Source organism: Oryzias latipes, chromosome 20 (assembly GCF_002234675.1).
Source record: "Oryzias latipes chromosome 20, ASM223467v1".
In the NCBI taxonomy this organism is placed as follows: domain Eukaryota; kingdom Metazoa; phylum Chordata; class Actinopteri; order Beloniformes; family Adrianichthyidae; genus Oryzias; species Oryzias latipes.
In genome coordinates this window covers 21,649,849-21,670,866 of record NC_019878.2, presented here as the reverse complement: position 1 = coordinate 21,670,866, position 21,018 = coordinate 21,649,849, and the positions used below count along the sequence as shown (strand labels likewise).

The window sequence follows — 21,018 nt, the reverse complement described above, 5'->3', positions numbered from 1 at the left end:
TGCGTTGCTTTGTAATTTGTGTAAATTTTGTATAGTTTGGAGATTTTTGTAGCATTGGAGGATGTGTTGAATGAACTATTTATGGTCGTATATGAAGTGTTATCATCAAAGGAATAAAAATTAAAATCTCCATTGGTCCACATGGGGGATGGCTCACGTTTTGAGCTTACTTTGCAGTTGACGACACAACAAACTTCTGCAAAAACACAATCTTCTAACCTAACGAAGCTCAAAATGGTAAAAAATATAGGGGCAAATTTGTCTGGGGTGAATTTTCTCCAGTAGTGGGTCACATAAGGCAGAGTGTCTTTTGGAAAAAAGCTATTTCACCTTTTTGTTCCTTGTTGAAGAACTGTCTCCATCTTAGATCCAGGAAAGGTGCACCATTCCTAGTCTCAGGTCCTTACAAATATTTTGTAAAGTATATTTGCAAGCGTAGACCGGGAACCATGCCTGATTATTGGGCCGTTTATATGCAATTCACTACCAATTCATGTGTCAGTTACGTGATTTGAACGGGGTACAAGGCTATACATCTGTGGTACGTGCGTGAAAAGTCTGTTAAACATACGTGGAAAAGTTGTGGAAAGTCACAAATTTGTGCATGCATCTATAGCAAATATTACGGCGTTGGATTCATGTATTAATTACAAATAAACCCCACAAAATACACAGAAAACCGCATAATTATAAAGCGGACCAAAAATTAGAACAAAACCTCCTTCACATTGGCCAAAACCCTTTACAAACATCTGCATACATGATCGAGGAACACACAAAACACTCATGGATCACCAAAGACCGAATTTTCATATGTGAAAAATGCCCAAACTAGTATGTATTGGCTGTGTGACACTGTCTTTAATTTCCTAATTGTGTTTTATTGCATTTAGAAAATAAACAAAAAATGAGAGAAGTCTAAATTTAAATCTCTCAAGTCTAATTTGTAGAAAAAAAATCTAAAAAATAATTTTTAATTTAAAAAACGAAAGGAAAAAAAAAAATCACGATTTTATTTCCGCTGCAGTGCTTCGCCAGAACACCGGGGGGCGCGCTACAACATTCGCATCACCCATGAAGAAAAAACTCCTCAGTGAGGAAAATGGCTGACGTAGAGATGGACATAACGTCCAGAAGAATGAATAATGGAAATGAACACGTGTAAGTAATTCAATGGAATATGCTCCAACATGATCGCAGAACGGTGACAAAGCTCACCGGAACCGAATCCGGACCGGAACCAAATAGTCCGGCGAAACTGTTGGTTGTGAAAGCTCGGCCCAGCTAAATGACATGCTGACGTTCGGCTAACCGGCTAATACGCGTTAGCGGTGCTAACTTAAAAGTTTTTTTAAATACGGAGGACACAGAAGTAGATTTTAAATCGTATCCACGTTTTATCACAGTTAAAATATCCAGATTTTATATAATATAGTTGTGAGATTGTCGCTTTGTAAGTTCTTGCAGACGGTGTAGCTTGAAGGTTTGCTAACGACGGCTAGCATGTTTTTAGGTTAATATTTCCTAATGCCAAACAAGTAAAATGTACTTGGCGAGTAGTTTTCCTGTAGATATAAATTCTTCTTTGCAAACCCGAGTAATTATATTTCCCTATTTCATTTCGTGATTATTTTTTAACGTTACGTAATCGCTCTTTTAAACATTAAACTAGCAAGATGCTGCGATCAGGTGAAAAATAACCGAATTCCCGAAGAAGATCTGCGCGCTTCATAAACATACCGGAACCTCGCTTTTTAAAACGGATTGTACCAAATCAAATATGTTTCTCATTTAAGAAAGCATCGTGTGTTTTTACTTGGAGGTAAAAAGCAGCTGGAGCATCAGTTTGATACTAAAGAGCGGATCACCTCCACCATAGTTGTTATATTGGGCTTTGGACGCTGCGGGTCTTGTGTTGTGGCAACTGTTGCCAGGACCATCCGTCCCGGTTCAGGTTGATCTCAGTCTGTCTTCACGCTTTGGGTTGCTGTCAAAACCACTTCCATCCGCTTTAATGGGGTAAAAATCCATGAAAAAGGGCGGATTTCTGTGTTGGTTTTGTGACTAGTCGATCTGGCAAATTAGAATTGTTTGTTTTTTGGTATTCCTTGTTTTAGAGTTGGAATTGGATTTATTTGAAGGTAACTCTAATAAAACATCCTTATTCTTGTCAAATCCAAAGTATGATCTGCTGAGGCCACAATATAGTTGAGATGTTTAATTTGAGTTTTTATAAATCCCTTTACGTCTCAAATATAATGAATTTTTCTATTTAAGTTTTCTAATGTTTTGGTTACAGTTATAGTGAAATCGCAATGGGAATATAGGTATTCAAGATACTGACATACGTTTCTTTTTTAAAATGTAAATTTACAAATGTTTCAAAAATGAATTATTTTCCAAAGAATTTCATCCATTGAAACGAGTCAAACTAAACACGATTCCTTTTATTTTCTATGCACAAATTCTTACATTTTTCTTTATTAAACAGTAAACAAGACCTGGAGAGCCATGAAAGGAGCGGCAATGAAGACAGTGGAGACGTGTCTGAGGAAGAAGAGGAGGAAGAGGTTGGTTTATTATGCAAGACGGTAACATTTTAAATTGGATATTAGTTGGAAACCATAATGTTGTTTTTTCTGTGAAATGTCATTTAATATTTTCGAAAATGTCGAATTTTCTGTCCCATCTGGATTCATAACTGTTTTCTTTTAAATTCAAAAAAGGATCAATGTGACTAAAACATAAAGATATTTTCCTGTTCTAACATATTCCGTGTATTAAAGCCAAGCATTGTAAGATTGTTTATTTATTGTTTATTAAAAAACTGAAATTTTAGTTATTGGTCCTGAAGCCAAGAGGGAGAAACAGTTTCTGAAGCTACAGGAACTTTCCTTAAGTCATTCGGAAGCAGTCAGAAACCTGGGTGTTATTTTTGACTCTAAGCTAACTTTTATCCCCCATATAAAACAGGTGGTTAAAACTGGTTTTTATCATCTCAAAAATCTGGCTAGAGTCCGCCCCCTACTCTCTCTTGCTAATATGGAGATGCTAATGCATGCTTTTATCATGAGTAAAATTGATTACTGTAACGCCCTGCTTGCTGGTCTTCCAAAAACAAATATTAGGAACCTTCAGCTTCTCCAGAATTCTGCTGCACGAGTTCTTACAAAGACCAGGAGGCGGGCTCACATCACCCCAATTTTAAAATCCCTGCATTGGCTCCCCATATGCTTCAGGATTGATTTTAAGATACTTTTAACAGTTTTTAAATGTCTTAACGGTCTTGCGCCTTCTTATTTATCAGATCTTTTAGTAAGATATGAACCCTCGCGGAGCCTGAGATCCTCTGGCACTGGTCTGTTAACCATTCCAACTGTAAAAACTAAAACCTATGGAGAAGCTGCATTTCAGCACTATGGTCCCCGCTTATGGAACAGTCTGCCAGAGGGCCTGAGAGCCGCAGAGAGCATTGATACTTTTAAGAAAAGGCTCAAGACCCATCTTTTTAACCTGGCTTTTAGCTAATTTTTATTTATTATTTATTTATTTTACTACTTTTATTTATTTATTGTTATTTATCTATATGTATTTTCTATTTTTATTTTATTTCTTTATCCATTTTATCTTGTTTTATGAACTTGAACCTGATTTTTAACGTGTTATTTTAATTTACCTTATTTCAATGTTTTATCGTTTTTATCAATATGTTTACTTTTTGATTCTCAATTTTTATTCATTTTTATTTCCGGTGCTTCCTCAGCTGGAACCTCTCCCTCTTGGACGGCTGCTGTTCAGCCGCTGCGGCTCTGGGTGGGGACCTGCATCACCGCTTAGCTGTGGTGGAGCGGTCCCCGCCTGTGATGTTGCATTTGGCCGTCTATGCGGCTGTTCACAGGGGGGGAGGTTCCAATTATTAGCGTTTCCCGCATCATGTTTTTGTGCTCAGCATATGTTTTACAGCCTATTTTTCATTGTCATTTTCCATCAGTTAGAGAGTGGGAGGTGTGAAAGGCGTGGGGGGCTAGGTACGGGGAGGGGGGCCCTATTATTTATTTATTTATTTATTAATGCTTGCTTGTTTTTATATTTTGTTGTTTTAATGTAAAGCACTTTGTGTTATATTTTTATATGAAAAGTGCTTTATAAATAAAGTTTGATTTGATTTGATTTGTCTACAGCTTCAGTGAAATGTTAACAACCTGCTTTTGTGTTTGTAACGACAGGGAACAGCCGAAGCGAACGGCGAGAAGGCAGAGGGATCCAAACATCACAGCGGCAGCGGCAAACACAAGCGGAAGAAACACAAGCATCGCAGCAAGCATAAAAAGCACAAGCATGCGGCGAACGAGGACAAGGAGCGAAAACGCAAGCATCGCCACAAACACCGGAAACACAAGCGCAAAGAGGGCTCGCCTGCCCCAGGCCCCGCCCTCTTTGACCCCTCCAAGAAAGTGGAATCGTCTCCGTCCTCCGGGATTCCCAGTCTGGACGACAGAGCTTTGCTGGAGGACTTGGAGAAGCAGAGGGCCATGATCAAAGCCGAGCTGGACAGCCAGTTGATGGAGGGCAAGGTCCAGTCCGGGATGGGCCTGATCCTCCAGGGCTACAACTCTGGTTCTGAAGAGGATGGAGATGCAAGGATGAGGAACGGGGAGCAGCGTCCAAGGGGCAGCTCAGGGAAACCAATATCTCCCAGGGGCGGCAAAACTGGGAAATCTAGACGGGACTCGACCGAGGCCAGTAAATCCAACGCCAAGCGCCGCAGTCGGAGTAAGTCTGCAGAGAAGTCTGCCAGGGAGTCGAAACCGGACAAGGGGACCAAGAGCTCAAAGGAGGCAGTTGTTAGAGACAGAGGTCGCGGCAGGAGCCGGTCAAAAGACCGGAAGCGGTCAGACAGCAAGGACAGGAAAAAGTCCAACTCCCCCCCGAGCCTCCGAGGCGAGCAGAAGGCCAGTCGCACTGAAAAACGTCCGTCTCCACAGCGAGACGACAAAACCAACCAGGAAAGACCAAGCCGGCGGTCCAGGTCACCCGCACGAGAACGGCCGAGGCGCTCTGATGCCGATAGGGACAAACGGCCGGCCAAGTCCCCGTCCAAGGACACTTCCTTAGGTAAAGAGAACCGCTCGCCGCACAGGCGGGGGCCCCACAGTCCCACCAGGAAACGCAGCGCTTCTCCTCGCCACAGAGACGCCCATCACAAGTTGGCCGGTGCCCCGGAGAAGGCGGCGAAACAGAACCACTCTCCGACCAGAACACGGTCCCCCCCCAGGAGAGGACGCAGCCGCTCCGCGGACGTCAGGAGGAGGGAGGCTGACCGGCAGGAGTCCCCGCCAAGGTCAGTGCCCACTTTGACCTCTGCTCACATGAGCGGGGTGAAGACGATGCTCCTGAGTGGGTGTGGGGGTTCTAAAACGATATTTGATGATGAACGAATGAAACCTTGTGATGAGGATGATGATGAAGGCGGTTTGTCTTCTTCGCTCCAGCAGAAAGCGCTCTCGGGCAGACGTAGGACCAGCCAGGAACAGATCCCGGGACAAGAGTCCCAGGTCGGTCTCCCGACGCCGAGTGAGTCGCTCTCCTCTCAGGAGGAGGTCCCCATCGCCACGGCGACGCTCGCGCTCACCCCCCCGCAGGCGAAGCAGGTCTCCCCTGGGGCACAGGTGATGGCGTCTCGCATGTCGTCCCGCCTCCTTCACGGCGCGTCTCTGGTACTTAATGTCGGCGTGACCTTTGCAGGTCCGGGGAGCGGGACCGGTACGGCAGACTCCGGCAGTACCGACGCTCCACCTCCCGGGATCGGGACAGGAGGAGGAGGAGGCGCAGCAGAGATGAAGACAAGTTTAAAGGGAGCCTCTCGGAGGGGATGAAGCTGGACCAGGAATCCTCAGAGGATGAAGTGTGAGTGAAACAGGAAGAGATGCTTTCTTATCGCTAAGCTTCATATAAAACAGTGAAAAAAGGTAAACCTCATTGAAACTCCAGTTTATTCATGTTTATAAAACCGTTTCTGTAACCCTGTCCTCAGTGGGGGGGGGGGGCTCTGACCATATTGGTGGATAATTTGTTATTGAAATGAGTTCTTCCAAACAAAAACAGTTGTTTAAACAGTTTGGACTCATTTGCAGTCCAACAGCGTTGCTGTAGATTTACAAACGGAGAAATATGATCAACTACATTTGGATTAAAAAGCTCAAAGTGTCTGGAAGTGTTTTTCGTGATCTGGGTCTTAAACGGCAGGAATTTTGGTTTTGCAGGTTGGATGAGTTTGAAAGCGAGGAGATCGATGAAGAAGCTCTCATAGAACAGAGGCGCCAGCAGCGCTTGGCCATCGTCCAGGTCTGCTTACGTCTCGTTTTATTACGTTATCGTTTTATTTTGAAAATCTTTACCGGCATTTTACGTCCCTTAAACGTTTGCTACCTTCCATGAAACAGAAATACAAGGCGGTGAACGAAGAGAGCAACATGGTGTCGGAGCCCAGCAGCCCGCAGAGCAGCACGCGCAGCCGCTCGCCGTCACCCGACGACATTCTGGAGCGCGTGGCCGCCGACGTCAAGGAGTACGAGCGGGAGAATCTCAACACCTTTGAGGCCAACATCAAAGCCAAGCACAACTTGATCGCGCAGGAGAAAGACGGTAATTTCCCTTAAACGCTCCGGGATCTGTTGGTGTGACTGAATGAACCTCGTTACAGTTGGCGTTCCACCTGGATCACTGCCGGGGTCCAGCCGTCTTTACAACTCATTCTGATTCTATGCTTAAATGAGGTATTTCAGTTCAGATACACTTGGTTTGTTTTCTGAAACGATGGAGAAAACAAACTCCTGAAGGAATTTTTTCCATCTGAACAATACGAAACAAGAAAACTGAGATGACGAAACTGTTGCTAAGCAGCAATCCTAGAAAAACAAGTGTCACTCTGCAAGTTTTCTTTCATAGAAAACAACTAAAACTCTAGAAAACCAGAGGATTTTTAGTCTTCGACTTACAGTTTCTCGCAACGGAGCGTAAAATCAACTACAAAATCCCTCATTTCTTCTCATTTTTAAGTATTTTTTTCTTTTTTATTGCTGAGGAAATCAAAACACTTGTAGCTTCGAGTCTCTCAATGACTCTTTGTCTTAAAGAAAACAGCTAAATCTTCTTGTTCCATGCCAATATTTCTTGAAGCTCTTTCAAAATAAAACGTCTCCATTGAAAGAAACGGTTAGAATTTGTCATTTTGAGGACAAAATGAACCTAAATCCAAAAAGTAACGGAGGAAACAATGTTTTCCATCTGGTAGTTAGTTGGAGTCTTTTTAAAAAATAACAAATTATTTCTGTCACTCCTCTTTTGGTTTATGACTAAATAAAAAGGAAAGATGCAAATATGAAGGTGCAGGTCAGACTTTTGTCTCTGTCCTGCCTTCTATTTCCACTTGTAAACGTTGGTTCTGCAGAGGTCAGTTAGGTCAACATCTGTGTGAAATGCACTGAATTTTGTTTCTTTCTGTCATGTGTTCATTCAGTTGCTGGCTTGTAATCCAAAGCCTGGTTGTGTCTGCCCCCTGCAGCATGTTTTGATCTCTGCAGAGTATGTCAATCGAACGCATGTTCCAGATTTACCGCCGTACAGCGCTCCACGCCAGCCCAAGCACTCAGCCGGCGCCGCGGCCGGACCGTCTGCTTTCTGTTGCAGGAGCCAACCCAAAGAAGCCCTCCGCCCCGGACATGTTTACCGAGTCGGATGACCTGTTTGCCGCCGACTTTGATGTGAGTTTCCACTGAAGAGGCCGCCAAGCGTGACGCCGGAAAAATCAAGTCCCGTTTTAACATCTTTTGTGCCGCTTCTGCAGAGCGCCAGGATGAGAGCTGCAGGTCTGGGCAAGGACTTCAAGGAGAACCCCAACCTCAGAGACAATTGGACCGACGCCGAGGGTTACTACCGTGAGTTCTCGCTGCCCCAGAGCTCTGTGATTGAACTGATTGCAGGACACTCGTCCAAAAAGGAGTTCATACACCTGACACTCCTAATGCGGGTTCTAGCCTCACCGCCACGTGAAAGACATGGCTGATGTGGCGAGATCAGGCTTATTTCTTTTAAAGAGCTCCACAAAATAATTCATGACATCATCAGAGATCCTCTCAGTACGGTGAGCGTCACCATCGACCGAACGTCGGCGGCTTTTCAGCGCCACGCCGGTCTCTGTGACCCGGTTTGAAGACCTGCTGTCCTCAAGTTAGTCCGAAAAAGATTCAAATCAGAGGAACTTTTATTGTCTTCATACAAATAAGAACAATAAAAGAATCAATCGGATTGTTCAGGTGGCGAAACCTTTATCGACTTAACATTGAAACTGGGCGTTTCCAATCGTCTTCGCTGTGAACACAGATTGAGCAGCCTTCGCACGGACATGAAAAACCGGGAAACGTTTCTGCCAGGTCCTCGAAAGGTTTGTGGAAAACTAAATCTTCTGTCACACTTTGGAAAAGTCAACAAATGTTGTTACTTTGGAGCCAAAAACGAAAATATTCTAAAATGAGATTGGGATTTAAATTGTGGCAGACGTTCGTGGCATCGGTGATGGGAGTTTACGTTGCCGTAAAGCAGCTTGACTTTCACCGTGAAACACGACCAAATGCCAGGAAATGGCTTTTTGGAGTGGCTTTTCGAGGGGAGGTTGCAAGTGTGGCTACTGAAAGACCCTGAAACGCATTTTGCCCCAGAAACCTGCAAAAGGCAGACTTTGCTCCGAGTCCGTCTGCATCAGCAGCACGAGGGAAGCGGGGCTGGTGACAAACGCTGCAGAAACGCTGCACAAAGCGTTCGCTCAGGGAACCTTTTAATAAAGCAGGGAATGATGGCGTTACTCTGGAAACGCATTGCATTCAATTAAAAAAAAAAAAGGGTTATCCTCCTGAAAAACAAACACACACGGGTGATCTTTGCTCAAATCTTTTCCTGATTTTCGTTCTATTTTTACAAAAGCAAAGAACTGATTCCACCCATTGTTTTCCTGTTTCTCTTTCTTTATTCTAGTATCTTCACCATTTTTTGCTGCTTAACTCCAACAATTTTCATGCTATTTCAACCACTCAAATGTTTAGCTCTTTCAGCTTTTCCCAAATTTTCTTCAAATCCTTGAACTTTTCAAGATATTCCAGGATTTTTGCCTCCATGGAAAAAATCACAGGGAATCCTTGGTGCCTTTCTTTTGTTATTGTGCTGTTTTCACCTTATTTATGGTCAACTTTGATCATTTCTTTCTTTCTTTTATTTTATTTTTTGCCAATTATTACCCTTGAAGTTTCATTTTCATTCAGCAATATAGCATCAACCCTGGACGGATTGACTCGTAACTATGTTAGATCTACAGGAATTGTGAATCCTGGTGTTATGTTTTAGCCTAGACATTTCCCTTTTTAGGATATATTTTCCCACTAATATGACTAGTGAGTCGCTGTCCTCTGTTATTTCCCGTCTTTGACATTAGTTCATAATAGTCACCAGCATTGAAAAACATGCACAATGAATATCATGAAGGAAATGGAACAGATTCAGATCAGATCGCCGTTTGTCGGCGGCAGTGTCACGGTCTTGCTTCCTCCTGAGACCGAATGTTTGAAGGTTGCCGTTAATTAGGGCTGCACGATACGAGGAAAACTCGCGATATGCGATATTGGTGATTAATATTGCGATAACGATATAATTTGCGGTATGTAAACAAACAGCAAAACAACCAAAAACATAATTTCCATTTCACTGCAACAGTTTAAAAACTCTACTCCAAATGACCGTTGTCGACGTAGGAGGCAAACATCAAACATTAAAGGGCTCATCTGATTGATCAACAACGTAAACGGGTCCTTCTGATTGGTTAAATGCATAAAGGGATTTATTTCATTTGTTCAATATTTCAAGCTGCCATGAGATTGTTTTAGCACATTTAAGGTAACCATTTATTGCGATATTCGCCGTCTTTTGCGGTATGCATATTGCACAGCTTAATGTCGCGATAACGATAAATTTGCGGTATATTGTGCAGGCCTACTGTTAATAAAGTTTTTCAAATGGTGGATTCATGTTTATTATATGTAGAAAATTCCATTTTAGTGACTTTATTCATTTTAATTATCCGCCGCACCGTAAACGGTGAAGTTGGCGTCTGATTATTTTACTTCCACTGTGACAGAGATGAAGGGAATCCAGATCACATCTATTGTATAGATGAAGTTTAGACAGCTACAGGTATTTTACAGAGGAAGCAGATTAACTTCACGCTCAAAAGCTCCAAGAAACGGGAGGCAAAAACGTCCGGGCCGGTCCGTGAGCAGATCCGGTCCTAAAGGTTGTTGATCACCTCTCTGTTCAGGAGTGAACATCGGAGAGATTCTGGACAAGCGCTATGACGTGTACGGGTACACGGGTCAGGGCGTCTTCAGCAACGTGGTCAGAGCCCGGGACGCCGCCAGAGCCGGCCAGGACGTGGCGGTCAAGATCATCAGGAACAACGAGCTCATGTGAGTCGCCGCTCTGTTCTCTCTGTCCCCTCCATACGTGAAGATGTTCTGTCCAAACGCACCCGGTTCTGGTGTTCAGGCAGAAGACGGGCCTGAAGGAGTTGGAGTTCCTCAAGAAGCTGAACGACGCCGATCCGGACGACAAGTTCCACTGCCTCCGTCTGTTCCGGCACTTCTACCACAAGCAGCACCTGTGTCTGGTGTTTGAGCCTCTGAGGTAAAGACGCGCTCTCCAGCTGGCTCCGCCTCCTCCTCCGCCGTGTTCAGGTGCTGACCGCTCTCCTCCTTGCAGCATGAACCTTCGGGAGGTTCTGAAGAAGTACGGCAAAGACGTGGGGCTCCACATCAAAGCGGTGCGGTCCTACAGCCAGCAGCTGTTCCTGGCGCTCAAGCTGCTGAAGCGCTGCAACATCCTCCACGCTGACATCAAACCCGACAACATCCTGGTACCTTCAGAGCGCCGCCACAGTCAGAAATGTTCCCTCAGGGTTCCCGCTTTGCAGATTTTGTCTTTTGCCTTCCTCAGGTGAACGAGTCAAAAACCATCCTGAAGCTCTGTGATTTTGGCTCCGCCTCTCATGTGGCAGACAATGACATCACGCCGTACCTGGTCAGCAGGTTCTACAGAGCGCCTGAAATCAGTAAGTCCTCCTGTCTGCCACCGTTTGTGTTGATTTGCCGCTGTGCTGACGGCGTCCGCCTCAGTCATAGGAAAGCCTTACGACTACGGCATCGACATGTGGTCCGTGGGCTGCACGCTGTACGAGCTGTACACCGGCAAGATCCTGCTGCCGGGATCCTCCAACAACCACATGCTCAAGCTGGCCATGGACCTCAAGGGCAAAATGCCCAACAAGGTAAGGCTGCGTCCCGCCTGAGGCCTGGAGCACGCCGCCGCCGACAGCTGACGCCACTCTGTGGGTTTCAGATGATCCGGAAAGGCTTCTTCAAAGACCAGCACTTCGACCAGAACCTGAACTTCCTGTACATCGAGGTGGACAAAGTGACAGAAAGGGTGAGGCGTTGTTCCTTCCTCCCGTCTGACGGGAGCCTCTCCTGAAGGTCTAAAACGTTTCTGCTCCGCCCGCAGGAGAAAGTGACGGTGATGAGCACCATCAACCCCACCAAAGACCTGCTGGCAGACCTGATAGGCGGCCAGCGGCTGCCCGAGGACCAGAGGAAGAAGGTGATGCAGCTGAAGGACCTGCTGGAAGGCACGCTGATGCTGGACCCGGCCAAACGCGTCAGCATCAACCAGGCGCTCCAGCACCCCTTCATCCAGGAGAAGATCTGACCCCGAAGGCCAGGCGGGACGGGCGGAGGCCGCACGCCACCGCGTCCTCACCTTTAGTTCTTCCCCCGACTTTCTGTTCCAGGATGGTGTTTTATTGTAAATAGATCATTCAAACCGTAGCCATTCTCAAACATTTTTTGCGACTTCTCGTTGTAAATCTCCCACCGCCCCGCAGAACCAATATGAACTTTTTTTTTTTTAATTTAACTTTGGAGCAAAAAAAAAGAAAAACAATAGCTGTAAATATTTCCCGCCTGCTGCATTAACGATCCAGCGGCAGGCGGGCGGCTGGATACTTTTTCCAGGTTGCAGACGTCGTTTTTCTGGAACAACCTAACGGTGAGGCGATGCATGCTCTTGAATGTGCTGCAGGCGTGGGTCCGTTTCATCGTGTCACCCCTCCCCTCACTGTTGTCCCCTCAGGCCCACTTGAAGGAATTGATATTTTGCATTTATTTGGTCCATCTTTCTCTTTTTTTTCCAAAGCAAAAGTCTTTGTTTTATCTCTTTTAAAAGTCCGTTCCCTCCCTCCCTGCAGCGCTTCGGCCCGGTCCCGGCTCCGAAAGGCTCTCACATTCAAGTGCCTCCTGTTTGAGCCTCGTGTGAAACACCAAACCGAAGAAGCCTCCGCTGTAACCCCCCCTCACCCCGCCCCGAATGTTGTATATAGTCCGTAGTTCCTGTCCTTTTTATGTACGCTCATTTGGTTTCTTTTCATTACGTGGTTATCTTGTGATTTCAATAAAGAGTAGTCGTGGAAACGCTACTGAAAGAGCTGCTTCAGTACGACGGCTTGTTTTCTAGTAATAAAATGCTTCATGTACAAACTCCCACCGTACTTGATTCAAACGCTGGAACACGGCGTCCCTTCTGCCGCCACCGCCACATTCAGGGCCAGAAATGGTCTCTGAACTTTGCAGAGGACTGCTGATTTTCAAAGGACTCCTGCTTCTTTGACGCCACGGCACTTCTCTCAAAGCACCGAACAGACGCAGGAACTCGCCAAGAAAGCATCTAATGGGCTCTTCTGATTGAAGCTGCAGAAGGGCGTAGTGTGGGGGTTGTGATCCTAATGCACATCGACAATGATGGGGCTGCATTTGACATGAAGATGTGACCAAACAAATCAGTCATTCAAAGCACATTTGGCCTGCACTTCCTTTATGTGACCAGAAGAGGGCGGCAGATACCACACATTTTTAAGCAGCCGTTTAAAACTGGGTGGTTCTGAGAAAACTGCAAAATTCCCTTCATGTAATTTTCCTAAATAAAGAAATAAATAGAATTCTTACATGTAGATGTTTGACTTTTTTTTTTTAGTGCTCTATTAAAAATATGTTCCTGGACAAATGTTCGATCTATTTTAAATCGTGCCCAGTGGTCTTTTACTTAAGATTGTGCCGTTTTTACCCAAAGTTTAAAAACCTGTCGATTATTAGGGCATAGTTTCAGCAGAGCGGCAGTATTTATTCACCCTCCCCGCTGCCGAGAGCTCTCTGTTTACGGGATTTTTCGCTAACCTATCCTTCAGGTGAAGCAAAAACAACGAGCCATACTGGAGCGATCCGCTTCTGATCCAGATCCTGATCCAGAGGAGGAAAACCAAGACGGGCACTGAGAGCAGGAAACATGACCCCCGCCCAGCGTGGGTTTTTTTCCGTCACCAATACGGTCTTTTTCAAACGGCTGCTCCTGATTCACAGCGATTGGAAAAAAAGAAGTTCCTCCATCATGAGACCCCCCCCCCCCAAACATGTTAAAAAACACCTTTTTCATCAACCAAAAATAAAGAGAAGAGACTTCCAATATGATTTCATTTTTTTCTTTTTTTTTATTAAAACCATACAAACATTTGTCAGTTATAAAAGAGCGAGCAGCTCTTCTTGTGGGGCTGGGGGTGCAGCAGTGGGGGCTTGGAGCTCCCATCTGCCTGGCCTGCACCCCGGGCCTGGGAAACCCTGCTTTCAAAGTCCCAGGATACTTCCACATTTCCTTTCCTAAACCTACAGGAGGGAGTAAGTACTGTATTTACATTTTTATATATATATTTATATATAAAAGCACAATAAATGTGAAAAAAGTAGAATGCATTTCGCAAATCTTTTCTGATATTCCTTTTTCATATATAAATTTTCCGTTTTTATCTTTTTTTCGGGTTTCAGGTGACACTTTACACGGTTGGTTGTCTTTGTTATTCACAATGGAAGATTGGCAGTGATCATCTCTCTGTACCAACTGGCAGATATGTTCAAGGCACGAACCTTTGTTCAAAGGAAATGGTTTCTACTTCTTTGAAAAACAAAAAAACGTCACACGGCTACAAAAACGACAAAAGTACCAAAGAGCACAAAATGTTCTCCTGACGATGAAAAAACAAAACCAAAAAAATACAGGTAAACTACTCGGTGTTCTGTGTGCAGTCGCAGAAGACCGCAAGGCAATGCTAACACTGTCCACGACGTCGCTGCAATACTCCACGGCAGTACACATTCGCAATTTGAAGAGCTTTGAACAGGTGATTTCCTATCGAACACAACACAGACGCCGACGGCACTTCCGTGTGCCGCTCGCCTCCTGTGTTGTTGGTCATGGAGACGGATAAAAGTATCAAAAGCACCAGACGTCCGTCTACACGTCAGCTTCCGAAATCTAACGTCCCAACATCTGAGCACGAAGGACAGAAAAGCAGCTATACACAGTGGTGGTACCGTACCAGACTCAACGAAACCATTTAGATACCAAGCAGAGGACAGGAAACGGGGAGTGGGGCCCATTTTCATTGGGACGAAAACACCACGGAAACATTTACAGCTTCACAGAAGTGAACAGAATGACAGAAATGTATATATAAACCTACTGTTTTATATATACTTGTCTCCTCGGCCCCTCGGTCAGGAAAAGATTGTTGGCGTGAGTACATGCACGTTTACGGGTCAGAACAGCAACGATACACAGAATACTGTTTCACAGAGGGGTTGCTGCTTCACGTCACGTCGTTATCGTACAAAAAAGGAGTTATTCAACTGTACATGTTTCCCAAACGTCCTCAGTCTGCACAAAATACAAAGGCTGCGTTCGGCTAAACACTTTATCATAAAAAAATGTTGTTATTGTTTTAAATCTTCACATGCACCAAAGCTGGTTTCCTCCATTTTCCTTTTTGTTTCCTATTGGGCGGGGAGAAGCCAGAGGGGAGGAGCTACTGCATGACGGCCAGGAACTTGCTCTCCTCGGCGAGGCTGGTGAGGAGGGAACTCATGTCGCCGATGGCCATGTTTAGGCCGGGGGCCACACTGAGGAGGGGAGCCGACGCCCGAGGAGTGGTGAGGCGCGACGACGTCCTGGAGAGGCCTTGAAACATGGAGGGGCTCAGCACCCCCGAGACCAGACTGTTCTGGTCGTACCCGTCCTCCAGCATGGCCACCAGGTCCAGGTTTGCCCCCTCGTCTAAAGCGCTGAGAACATGGCCGTCCACGGTGCTGGTCACTTGGTCTGTTCCGGGTGAAGGAAGCGCCCCTGAGCTCTCCATGGCGCCACAAAATCCTCCAGACTCAGCAATGGAGTCCAGCAAGCTCTGCTCCTCCAGAACCGGGATTGGGGAGGCCTTGCAATCGGGGAGGCAGTCTGCAAAGTTCTCCTCCAGGTATCCGTGGTCTGAGTTCTCCAGTTTCAGCCCAGAAACCTGACACGCAAGAAAGCACTGGTCGGCGCCTCCCTGCACCTGAAGCTGGCTGAAGCCCGGCTGAATTTCGCCGGAACCGTCAGGACCGTGGTACTGCTGGGGCCTCCCCAAGTTTCTAGAACTATTGCCGGGTGGATGGGGGGCAAACGGCAGCCTGTTGTGACAAGAAGCGTTGCCTTGGGGGATGCTGTTCATGGGGGCCCTGCTGAGGATCAGGTTGTTTCCAACCTGCCAGGAGGTGTTGGCGTTCTGCTTCTGAGGCGGTTTCAGGACCTGGGGAGGAGGCCCGCCGGTGACCTGCAGGAAGCTGGACCTCCCAAAGGGGTTAGAAGTGTTGCCGGCAGCACCTCTCATCTCCATGCAGGGGCTGGGGGGCGTCTCCAGCTTGACTGCGGGGTTGATGCCGCAGGCGTCTGAAGGTCGATCCGCCTGGACGTAACTGTTCTGGAAACCCGCCAATCCCGGCTGCTGCACCACCATGTTCCCAAACCGGCCAAAGGGCGCAGAAGGGGATCCGTGCTCTGTACTGGGCCACCTTCCACACTGTGGGAGGGGGTTTCTCTCCCTCTGAGGCGATCGGTCAGCACTTCCTGAACTCACTTCATTCCACTGGATGGGGAGCTTCCCAGGGCTCTTCCTCTCAGTCGATCCTTGGAGGTTCTGAGATCCGGGGAAGGCCCCGCCCATCCCTGAGTGTTGGCCCGCCTCCCTGACCGCATGGTCTCCGTTGTGATTGTAGGAAACGTTGTCCATCTGAGCCTGGGAATGAAGATACTGCACCAGGTCGTCGGGCAGCATGTCTTCATCGTCCAGCAGGAGGCCCGCCCCCCCCTCGCCCTCCATGGCCAGAGCTTCCAAAGCGGCGTGCTCAGCGATGCTGGACGTGTAGTCCTGCAGGCCCAACTCAAAGAAAGCGTCTGAGCGCGTGTGCTTCTGCAGGCCGAAGTTACGAGGCTCAGAGTGGTGAGCCAGGGGGGGCAGGGGGTGGAGGTTGTTCAGGCTGTTGAAGCGTTGCACCGGGGGCAAACTGCACGCTTCAGGAGCCTGCGTCTTGACCGGGTCGCTGGCCCTCCGATTGCCGTTCAGGGGTCCCTCACCCGGGTACAGGACCCTCCTCCTGTAGCCGGCGTGACCCACGCAGCCGCTGTTGGTGCCATCCCCACAGGGGGGCAGCCTCACTGGAGGGGGCAAACAGCGGTTGTTGCCCCCTTCGTCCATCATAGCCATGCGAGACTTCAGACTCATGTGCTCCATGTTGGGCAGTGGGGTGGGAGGGGGGCCACCGGTGGCAGCTGCGTACTTGGCCTTTAGGTGGTAGTGCTGAGCGGGTGTCAAACTGAGCATCCCCCGCGACCCCCCTCCGACACCCACTCCCCCGAGGCAACTCCCACCTGAGAGGAGGCCCCCACCACCTCCCCCCGCCCCGCCTCCGTGCTGGCTGGCCTCGCTGGAGCGGCGGGAGGCGTCCGTGGAGATGGGGTCGTAGGAGTCGGTGGAGCTGAGGTTGTGGAGGCGGCGGTGGTGCGCGGCCGCCGCGTTGCCCTCGCTCTGGGACGCCTGGCTGGAACGGCGGCTGGAGAAGCACGGCGAGATGCCCGAGGAGCGGCGGCTGCTGCTCAGGTAGGCGGAGCTGGTGCCGCTGCCGCTGCTGTCGCGCCGGTCTCGGAGCAAACCCAGCACCGTCAGCTCCGTGCTCCCCAGGTCGGCGTGAGCGGAGGGCTGAGGAGCAGACACCCCCCACTGCCTGCCCAGACAGGATCCTGGAGAGAAAAACAGAACCTCTTTAAATGACCAGCAGAACCGAGGAGCTTTCCACGCCGCTCTGTGGTGGGTTTGACAAATTAAGTGATCTAAACAAAAACACAAATTCTTACATTAAAAATAAACCTAAAGCCGTTTTTTTTGTTTTGTTTTTTTGACAAAAAAAGGATCTTAAAGGCAAAATGATTTATGGATTTGGTGAAATATGATTAGTTTTTAAACCATTATAATTCACGAAACAATCCCCAAAGTAAATGATTTTGACGGGCGGCATACTGGCGCAGTGGTTCACACCCTCGCCAGGTGGTGTGGAGTGTCCATGCTGTCCTCCCACAGCCCAAAAACCCCAAAACATGCTTCATACTGATGGTTTTAGGAATGCTAAGCTTACCTTTTCCCAAGATGTTCAGCACTGCAGAACCCTTGGGGGGCGGCGTGGGGGACAGGGGCCCCAGTCTGGGCAGTGCTCCATTCACCTGCTTCAGCCTCTCCATCTTCATGTGTTCCATCCAGCGCAGCGGGCGGCCGATGCTCCGCCTGGCCTGCAGGGTCATCATGGCCGCAGTCGCTGTGGAGACCGTGGAGTCCATGATGGGGGCTGGCTCACCCTCCGCCTCCTCTTCGTTGCCCTCCGCCCGCTCGTCCTCCTCCAGCCCCTCCCCTGGCGAGCGTCCAGCGCTCACAGCAAGCTGGACTCCACCGCTGGGATCGGCGCTGACGGGGGACTGGTCACTGCTGCATGTAGACTGACTGCCAGGGCTTGGCTGAGACGTCTGGGCGGCAGACAAACACCGGTCAGGGTTGAAGCAAAGGGCGGGGCAGACGGCACAGACAATGAAACGATGACAACCAGAGGATCCAAACACATCTCCAACTCCCTGTAGTCCGTAAAGACCAACTCCATCAACATCTATTTTCAAAGCGTTCCCAGTTGTTTTTTAATTATGATTATTTTCAGCCAAAATCTAAAAATCTATCGTTTTCTAGGACATTTGTTTCTGCAGAGCGCCAGGATTTCATTAGAAATTCGCCTCTATGGGCAAAACCATTGGCGAGAAGCAATCCTGCCCCTTAACCCTTATTGCTGCTGAGAGCTTTCTGTCTACAAGCGCTCCCACTAGCTTAGTTTATCGGTGAATCAAAAATATTGGAGCTATCCAGCTGTACAATTTGGATCCAGATTCCGGTCATGGATCTATTTGTCTGCAAGGGAAAGCATCGGAATGGAGCAGAGCAGGGAGCGTGTGGCCCCGCCCCACTTATTTTCTACGTCACAAATACGATCTTTCTTTTTCTGCTCCTGGTTCACAACAATTTGAATAAAGGAATACTAAGGAATGCAATTTTAATCTGAATTTTCTTCATAAATGTCCTCCATCATGAGAAAAATGCAACAGGAGCATTTTATCCAGCGGATCCCTTTAGGAATAGGAACTGCATTGAAAATGTGGCCTAAATCCACCTTTTTTCTTTACTGGCTCCCTGATTATCAATGCACCTTTTAAGTTTCATTTTAAAGTTTTGCTTGTGTTAAAACTTCACTTTGTATGTACAGGTCAGTTGTAGTAATCCATAAATGGACTGGGTTTTTTTTTTGGCTTTTAGGGGAGAATAAAATGAGTAATTTGGTGCCAAATTTCTAAAATGGTTAAAACTTGGACTTCAGATAGCTTCAGATTGGAGAAAAGCATCATCTGTGGCATTCAATCCCCAGGAGATGACACGATAAGAAAGTCTTTTTTATGGAAACGGAGAATGAGAGACACAACAAGAACAGCGTGGTCGTGTTTAGGTGGGATGAGAAAGTCCAACGTGGCGTGAGGCGATGAGGACAAATTAGACATGAAGGGAATATTTAGCAAACATATATGGTTCCTATCTCACCTGATTACCCACTGTCCTTAGAAAGGGACGGAGAGAAATGCCGAAGCATCGGATAAAGGAGAAGATGAGCTCGTTAGAAGTGTTAAACGTGCAAGGAGACCATTTAAACGTGCATGCTTATTAGTCAGACAGTTCAGCAGTAAGAATGTCAGCAACGTTCAAAGAAAGCAGCAGAAGTGGAGTTAAAGCCCCGCCCCCCCGAATGAGTCTCACCATGGGCTTCTCTGTCTTTATGGACTTGACCTGCAGACATTCGTCCTGCTTGGAGGTAGCGTGGTTGTACTCCCTTTGGTCCGCGTACCCACCCAGGGGCAGCTGCCCCGGTGAGCGACCCTGGCTGTTGCCCCCAGGCTCCCTGGGCTGGGGTGGGGGGCGGGGGTAATCCCCACGCTGCTTCTTGGTGACGTGCGCCTCGGGTCCGTGCACCGTCTTCACGTGCTTGCGTAAGGAGCTGGGGTCCGTGTAGCGTTTGGTGCAGCCGGGGATCTTGCAGACGTACGGTTTCTGAAGGGGGAGGAGGGCAGAAGTCGGTTAAAAACCACAACGCCAGGCGCGCCCGGCTGAGCTGAAGGGGAGCTCGCTGTACCTCGTTGGAGTGTGTGCGGTTCTGGTGTTTTGCTCGGTCGGAGGCGTTGGAAAACGCCTTGTTGCAGCCCTCGTGTTCGCACACATACGGTTTCTCTCCAGTGTGGGAACGCAGGTGAGTTTTCAGGTTTTCCAGACGGGAGTAGGCCTTGGTGCAGCCTTCAAACTGCAGGAGGGAACGGAAAACTTCCATCACTGCATTCCAAAAGCCGAGTTTTGGTCCGAAAACCTGCAGATCCTCACCGTGCACTTGTGGGGCTTTTCCCCGGTGTGTCTACGCATGTGGACCACCAGCATGTACTGGGCCTTGAAGGGCTTCTGCTCTCGAGAGCATTCCTCCCAGCGACACACAAACTCTTTCTTCTCCCCGTGGATGTGGTCATTGTTGATGTGCTGAAACAGAGGAACACACTGATCAATTCACTGTCACGGTTTTAGGTTTTTCTGCTGTTCCAGTTGTTTTTTGTTCTGTGATGTTTTGAGTTTAACTTCCTGTTTAATTTTGTAGGGTTTCCTGTTTCGCTGTTGTAGTGAGTTTTACTTTGGTTAGCCTGCTTAGCAGTGGTTTTTGGTTTGTTATTAAAAGCCCTTGTTCCTGGAACTCCTGCCTCCTCTCCTCTCTGCGCCTGGGTGCTTCAATCTTCCCACGTAACATTCACAGGCTCAGGATAGAGGGTTCAACCCGGAAGTAACCTGCTGATTACTAAAATGCATTGAAGTGTCTGGATTGAAATCATTTCAACCAAAATGAATTATAAACATCTCTCCAAAATGAAAAATTGAAATAATTTTTTTCTGTAACCAGATATTTTTTTAACTGAATTTTACTCGTCTTCGTGCTGGAAGGTGAAGGTGTCCCGTCTCAAACAGGTTTTATTTCCTTCTGGTAGATTAAAGTCCGAATTCTTTTTTTTTCCCCTCAAGGGATACATATCATGCACCTGATTGGGTGACGGTGAAAGGCGGCTGATTGGTTGATTCATGGAAAAGGAAAAAAGAACTCATAACTTGGGTTTTGTCCTTGTAGATTAATGCTCGTCTGACGTTTCTAACAAGTACAAAATCTTTTTACAGACGGACAGTTTCCTTCCTACGGATACGAAACATTTTTTTACGAAAAGAACAAACAACAATTTTGCAACAAATCTAGCTTCATAGTGCTCCTCTGCTGAAAAAGCAGGAGAGAGAAAAAGAGGGGACAGAAATGAAGAGGATGGGGGTTTTCAGGCATTTTATCTGAGCTCCCGTCTTTTTCTCTACATGTTTATTTACTGAAAAACTTCCAAAAAATGGATGTTTCA

General features: G+C 47.2%; 2 protein-coding genes across 6 annotated transcripts in view; one reads left to right on the top strand and one right to left on the bottom strand.

The window, feature by feature from the left end:
- The first annotated feature begins 1,036 nt into the window (after positions 1 to 1,036).
- On the top strand, positions 1,037 to 13,096 carry prpf4b (pre-mRNA processing factor 4B). Of its 3 annotated transcripts, none has more exons than XM_011489066.3 (16): positions 1,037 to 1,161; positions 2,492 to 2,570; positions 4,227 to 5,341; positions 5,496 to 5,669; positions 5,746 to 5,907; positions 6,264 to 6,345; positions 6,444 to 6,645; positions 7,690 to 7,763; positions 7,847 to 7,937; positions 10,364 to 10,511; positions 10,591 to 10,728; positions 10,804 to 10,957; positions 11,038 to 11,152; positions 11,217 to 11,368; positions 11,440 to 11,526; positions 11,602 to 13,096. In XM_011489066.3, exons 1-16 carry the CDS (start codon positions 1,103 to 1,105, stop codon positions 11,803 to 11,805), a joined length of 3,036 nt encoding a protein of 1,011 aa, XP_011487368.1. In that variant the 5' UTR covers positions 1,037 to 1,102; the 3' UTR covers positions 11,806 to 13,096. The 3 variants fall into 3 exon arrangements, with proteins under 3 accessions (XP_011487368.1, XP_011487367.1, XP_020568135.1); XM_011489065.3 differs by having other exon boundaries at positions 5,493 to 5,669; XM_020712476.2 differs by lacking the exon at positions 1,037 to 1,161 and adding an exon at positions 2,000 to 2,019 and having other exon boundaries at positions 5,493 to 5,669.
- A 515-nt stretch (positions 13,097 to 13,611) lies between these two features.
- gli3 (GLI family zinc finger 3) overlaps positions 13,612 to 21,018 on the bottom strand; it is a 108,435-nt gene continuing 101,028 nt past the window's right edge. For all 3 annotated transcript variants that reach the window (XM_023950287.1, XM_023950289.1, XM_023950288.1), the window contains exons 11-15: positions 19,961 to 20,110; positions 19,719 to 19,883; positions 19,346 to 19,636; positions 17,640 to 18,021; positions 13,612 to 17,247 (exon numbers count right to left, since the gene is read on the bottom strand). In XM_023950287.1, the coding sequence (XP_023806055.1) occupies positions 15,005 to 17,247; positions 17,640 to 18,021; positions 19,346 to 19,636; positions 19,719 to 19,883; positions 19,961 to 20,110 (3,231 nt within the window). In that variant the 3' untranslated portion in view covers positions 13,612 to 15,004. The remainder of the gene's footprint in view (positions 17,248 to 17,639; positions 18,022 to 19,345; positions 19,637 to 19,718; positions 19,884 to 19,960; positions 20,111 to 21,018) is intronic.

Bases quoted from the DNA above. Each gene is read 5' to 3' on its own strand.
- prpf4b (XM_011489065.3), top strand. From the start codon at position 1,103: ATGGCTGACGTAGAGATGGACATAACGTCCAGAAGAATGAATAATGGA. The intron at 5,670-5,745 runs GTGATGGCGTCT...TGACCTTTGCAG, and splicing joins AGGTCTCCCCTGGGGCACAG to GTCCGGGGAGCGGGACCGGT. The intron at 5,908-6,263 runs GTGAGTGAAACA...TTGGTTTTGCAG, and splicing joins GAATCCTCAGAGGATGAAGT to GTTGGATGAGTTTGAAAGCG.